This window comes from Magallana gigas, chromosome 5 (genome assembly GCF_963853765.1).
Source record: "Magallana gigas chromosome 5, xbMagGiga1.1, whole genome shotgun sequence".
Taxonomy (NCBI): domain Eukaryota; kingdom Metazoa; phylum Mollusca; class Bivalvia; order Ostreida; family Ostreidae; genus Magallana; species Magallana gigas.
Genome location: NC_088857.1, coordinates 22,076,240 through 22,081,971, shown reverse-complemented (window position 1 = coordinate 22,081,971; position 5,732 = coordinate 22,076,240). Strand labels below are relative to the sequence as shown.

The following is a 5,732-nucleotide window of genomic DNA, read 5'->3' as shown; positions in this document are numbered from 1 at the left end:
GGTTAAAGCGATTCTCTAAATGAAACACATCCTTACTTACTCGATAATTTATAAATGGTTTACCAATTTAGGTTCATTTAAAAATGAATAGACATAAATATGTCAAATAACCCCTCAAGGGGCCTCATTTATAAAAATAAATTTAGGTTGTAGCAACTCCAATGATAAACACGAAAAATACATGCTTACAAAATAATAATTGTGGTTATTTTAAAAACTTTGAACAGTTATTACCTATGAGAAGAAGAAAAGACATATTTTATCAACAAACCTGTCCAGGAGATTCTTCGCGAGCCCTGCATGTGTTTTGTTTACAATAAATACGCATGCGTTAGAGTATAGAAGGCTGAACCCCGAACACGTTGCGATTTATTTATGTGATAGGTTATACGTAATTATTAATTTTAATGAAATAATTAGATTTATTGCATGGAGAAATTTGTAATTTTCTGAAAGTTTATACATTCATGAGCAGTACAAAAATACCGAACCCGATCGGAAAATTTTTCAAGTCGGTTTTTCGATAAGATGCGCCGTACTGTCTCTTTAAGATTTGGGCAGAATTATTAAAATAGCAGACTTTTCCAGCTATTTCAAATTCTTTTTATAAATAAAATTCAATTCATTATGCTTTAAAGTAGCGAAAGCTAGTACAATTCGTCTCTGAAATTTAATTTAGATAATTTTAAAACTTATATTAACATCCCCCACAACTGTAAAGAAAAAGAAATTGGTACATATATGATAGAATTAACCATAAATGGTTTATCATTAGATATAAAATGTTTAACAATTGCATCATTAGAAATTAAAAACCGTGAACATGCTTTTAAATTAGTAAAGTTATATGCTTTTAATTATTCACACAGGCACCTCAAATGAGACTCAAATTTCTGATACTTTAAAATCTTCGCAAAATAAGGTCACATTCAATGTTATCAATTTTTTTCATTCCATGTCATTTAGTTTTATTTGAATTAAGGTTTTTATTCAATCAATGATTTTTTTTAACCAAGTGCAATCTAAGTTATCTTTCTTGCAATGCGAGTTAAGCGTTGTTGAAGCTCCATATACAATTTCAACATATCCGACATGTACATATTTGTTGCTAAAAATTAATCGTATATTTCCAAATATGAAAACACCCGCATAGTTCTGTGTAGTGAATTGAGTTATGTTTTAATTAAAAGATGGCGTGATGTCACGCGAAAGCTAAACCAGGCGACAGATGCACGGCTTTGCCATGATCAATGCTTTGTTTGGGCTTTGACACTTCCAGTAAGATATTTTTGTTTTGATTCTAAATTTTTAAAAGATTAATCTGCTGTTTAATATTAATTTTATTCATGTGACCTTATTGTATTAATCAAAATTGAGTTAATTAATAACATAACCTATGTTAATGATGCTGTTATAGCGGTATTAAAATATAGTTTAAATGGTATCAGTTTATTAACGCATAACGCAAATGTTAAATTAAAATCAGAAAAAAACAAATTTATACGTTATATACATATTATTTTAGAATTAACCTCTACTTAAACTTACATGTGACGATGAAGAAGTAATCTAGCCATTTATTAACATTATTTGTCGCCGACAAAAAAAACAAAAAAACAAAATGTATGTCGTCTTGTGGACATCCTCCTTTTCTGTCAATATGTTTTGTTTCAATATTGTATTTCTGTAAACTGTGGTAGAAAAAAAGGCAATGGAGACCTGTAATACTTATTTAGGACCATATTAACGGATCAAACATGATTTATATTTATTACTTTTTAAATTGATGTGCATCTTTAGTTAGATACAAAACAAAACGAACAGGTTTACATAAAGTCTCGAGTCCGGAAAATGTGAACTTACAGTCAACGTTGCGAGGTAAAAGAAGGGGATAATAAGGAAGTAAATATATCTACTCAAAGCACGTTCCTGTTTGATAATGTGGATTCCATACGACGGCTTGAGATGTTTCGGTAATAAAAATATAAATGGCATGGGCCGATCCATAAAAAAATCCAAAAGAGGCCCGACAGTTATATAAGTTTGCCGGGGGCGGGGTGTGGGGCTCGGAGGCAAATTTTGGTAATTTTATAATGTAAATTTAAAGAAATTATATTTTGCAGAGGAGGGATGGAGGTGTTCGGACCCCCCCCCCCCCCGATCCCCCGTCAAGATCCAAGATCCGCGCATATACAAAAAATAACCCAGTGTAAATACTGATATTTGAGTATTTAAGATATGATATTGGTTGTCGGGGAGTTTCTTCAAATGTTTATAGTGCTTTACGTGTTATTTCTTGCTCGGCAAACGGGAAGAGGACGATGCACTCCAGCAATATACCACGTTCGCAAAATAAAACAGTTTGAAATGAATTTCTGACATAGAATAAAAGTTGTAAAGTCTTCCGGGTTCGACCATTAAACCGCCTAAAGGTCCTATATTACGACAGTCGTTTTAATATTTGCCCATTCATATAAGTACATGTACATAGCGACGTGCAAATACAACTTTCAATAAAAAGAAGAGTTGTACGACGGCATCAGATATTTGCACTCGATCCTTTTATTACCTTCTTCACTATGTGATTGCAGGTATCAGGTGGCCATGAGGTTTCTTCTGCTGATACTGACTGCTCTGCTGTGCTTTGCTATCGAGAGTCGTGGCAGTCTGTCCCTTCACAGCGACAATCTGGTACAGATGTTTACAGACTATCTAGCAAACCTGGAACAGAGGCAGATGGACAGGTTTATACATAGCCGCAAACGTGCTGGTTTGTAAAAGTTTGTAAACATTATCTTCGGACATTTGGCCAACGTTAAAGTACACAGTGTCCCCCAAGACAATAAACATTTTTTGTAATTCCCACTGGTACACAATTTAAATAGAACTATTTTAAGAAGAGCTTGGACTTTGGGTAGTTGTGTCAAAGTGCATTGTGACGTCGCCCTGTCTATTTCATTACTGGCCACTCGGCCATAGCTTTTTGAAATCAACACGACTTGGCTGGCTTTTGAGCTAGAACTACACAATTCTATGTATATTTCACTTGAAACCATTGTCATTTTTAACTTCATATGATGCAAGGAATAGATAGCACCTCCTACCGGAAGTCCAAGGTCTTGTTAAAATGGTTCTAATGAGCGACCCTCTTCATCCTACCGGAAATTTATACATTTCAAAAAGGGTTCTAGAGTTATAATTGCCTGAAGCCATGCAGTCAGGCATATCTAACGTTTAAAAGTTGCATTTTCCAAGAAAGTGCAGGCAATGGGAACTAGCAATATAAATATTTACCAATTAATGAAAATGTTATATGGGATAAAAACAAACACCAGTGAGCAAGAGTTTTCAGTGAAAAGGAGGTTCATCATGTAGGTGTGTAATCCTGGTTTGCTATTTGTTCGTACGGAAGAGTTATTTATTCAGACGAATTAGAATTTGTTGGGACGAAATGACATTGGTACGGACATATATTTAGTTAATTTATCTTGTAAAAGCATGGTCAGAGAGAGAGAGAGAGAGAGAGAGAGAGAGAGAGAGAGAGAGAGAGAGAGAGAGAACGTTAATGCAAATGTCATTAATAAAGCAATAACCAAAAGAATTTATAGAAAGAAAATGTATTTCGGAGAAATTGCAATTATTATCCATATGATTCTTCATGGAAAACTTTATTTTACTAATTGGAAAATTAATTACTATCAGCGGTTTCTCCTTAATGTCCCTCGCTGCCTATATTTCTGTCATTTAATTTATATCCCTCCGTCATAAAAACACTTTCATGCATACCTCCATTTTTTTGTGAGTTTTGTTTCGTAAGGTTTTGGTTGGGGTTTTTTTATAAACCTAGAACATATGCTTTCTAAGCAGTAGTATGTACAATATATCTAAAAATCTGAATGTACGTATGAATTTAATAACTGCAACGAAACTTCTAAAAATTGTTTAGATAGCCTTATTGATACATGCACCCTAAGGAATAATTTTGTATAGTTAGGCAAGCTTTTTGGAAAGCAGTTGTAAAACGTGTTGTAGTTATGACAAATGCGCCTAAATGCACTTTAAAAAATTACGCACTTTTAATTTTTTTTTCAAAGTGCGTTAAATTTGGGACCAAGTCAACACACTTTGAAAAAAAAAATTCAAAGCGCGTTGATATCGTCGATATTTAACTTTTTTTTTAATGAAGTGATTTATTTTATTAGAATTTAAAAAGATGGTTTATGTTGAAAGACTTTAAGATTCTTGAACATACTAATGGAGAAATTATTGTTTGGTCAGCTCGTTTTTTTTCAATATCACTGTACTTAATTTAAAACAAAGTGCATTTCTTTTTCCGATCTTAAATGTTTACTCCAAGTTGCTGAATATCATATGTTTTGGATGGGAAAATGAGGGACAGGGGGCCTTCTTCCTGTAATCAGTTAAATAATGTACTCGTAATTGACCTTTATTATTGGTAGTTCTAAAAGACGGTTTTTGAGATTCTCTAGTGTTAACAAATCGTCATACTATCAACAAATCAGAAATTTAATTCCAGATTTTGTGATTTATACCTATTTTTTAGAGTGTCTAGATGCTAAAAAATTTTGATGTAACTTCATAACGCACTTTGAAAAAAAATTTACAGTGGGTTAAGTTGGTCTTCGAACAAATTTTTCAAAGTGCATAATTTTTTCAAAGTGCATTGCCATAGCGGCGATTGTTTGCACCAATAATTTCATTTTCTTTCTTTGGCAGTTGGTGACGACAAACCCGAATACCTGAGAATCTGTACCGGAAGGAAAGACTGCGGAAGCGTGGTCCAAAACTTCGGGTTTATGTATGATCACGACAGCGGTATGGAGCTGTGTAACAAGAGCTACGTCACAAAGGCGGACGGAATCACGTGTTTTGACAAATACCCGAGCTGCCGGTATCTCAGAGACGAGTTCAGCATCTGCGAAAAGCAGGAAGTGGCCGACCGCCTAGGATGTGACCTTACCTGCGGAAAATGCAGTATGTGTGCATGTGTTCTCTGCTTTGTTTGCTTCTCTCTCTCTCTCTCTCTCTCTCTCTCTCTCTCTCTCTCTCTCTCTCCTAAAGCAGAAAATTGTCAAGGAAAAAAGACAACTAACAACAACAGCTTTATTTTTTAGAGTCTTATCAATTAAGAGATCGACGATGCCTCATAAATAACATTAACGAACTCTTTTTCGTCATCTTAAAAACGAGTAGAAATTCAAATAGAAAATATATATATTAGATAATAGCCTTTTAGTGCATTTATACATAATTTCTAAATGACCAATTTGTGTCATAATTTTTTTTTACCAGTTTTCTTTTATTCTAGTGTTTTAAAAGACATGATGATACTATACTTAGACGAATACGATCATCTTTAAGCTATAAAAACTTATCGTTTTATCTATTTCAGAGCCAGCTACACCATATGAAAAGAAGGAGGAGCCTATTATTTTATATTGAAACCGAAAGTAACTTTGAGTGATTAAAAGTATCAGAAGGGAAATGATGTGTTTTGACTACTATGAAATAATTTATTTTAAAAGTTTTCAAAATGAATTGTAGAAGTTCTTTGAAGTCGATTTAGAAAAAAAAACCACACGCACAATTCATAGATGTACATGCATATTGCGCCGTGAAACCCTCAATAAGAACTACTGTTCCATGAATTACTATTTGTATAAATGTAAATCTAAACTACATCAGAAGTTAACATCGTACTTTTACAAATA

The 5,732-nt window shown here is 33.4% G+C and overlaps 1 protein-coding gene across 1 annotated transcript; it reads left to right on the top strand.

Annotated features, from left to right (window-relative positions):
• The first annotated feature begins 1,186 nt into the window (after nt 1-1,186).
• LOC105331098 (uncharacterized) lies at nt 1,187-5,506 on the top strand. Its single transcript, XM_011433143.4, has 4 exons — nt 1,187-1,278; nt 2,592-2,770; nt 4,738-4,995; nt 5,414-5,506. Exons 2-4 carry the CDS (start codon nt 2,605-2,607, stop codon nt 5,461-5,463), a joined length of 474 nt encoding a protein of 157 aa, XP_011431445.3. The 5' UTR covers nt 1,187-1,278; nt 2,592-2,604; the 3' UTR covers nt 5,464-5,506.
• Nucleotides 5,507-5,732: the final 226 nt, after the last annotated feature.

Excerpts from the sequence above, each read along its gene's own strand:
- LOC105331098 (XM_011433143.4), top strand. The coding sequence starts at position 2,605 with ATGAGGTTTCTTCTGCTGATACTGACTGCTCTGCTGTGCTTTGCTATC. Across the intron at positions 2,771-4,737 it reads ACATAGCCGCAAACGTGCTG|TTGGTGACGACAAACCCGAA; the intron begins GTTTGTAAAAGT and ends TTTCTTTGGCAG. Across the intron at positions 4,996-5,413 it reads CCTTACCTGCGGAAAATGCA|AGCCAGCTACACCATATGAA; the intron begins GTATGTGTGCAT and ends TATCTATTTCAG.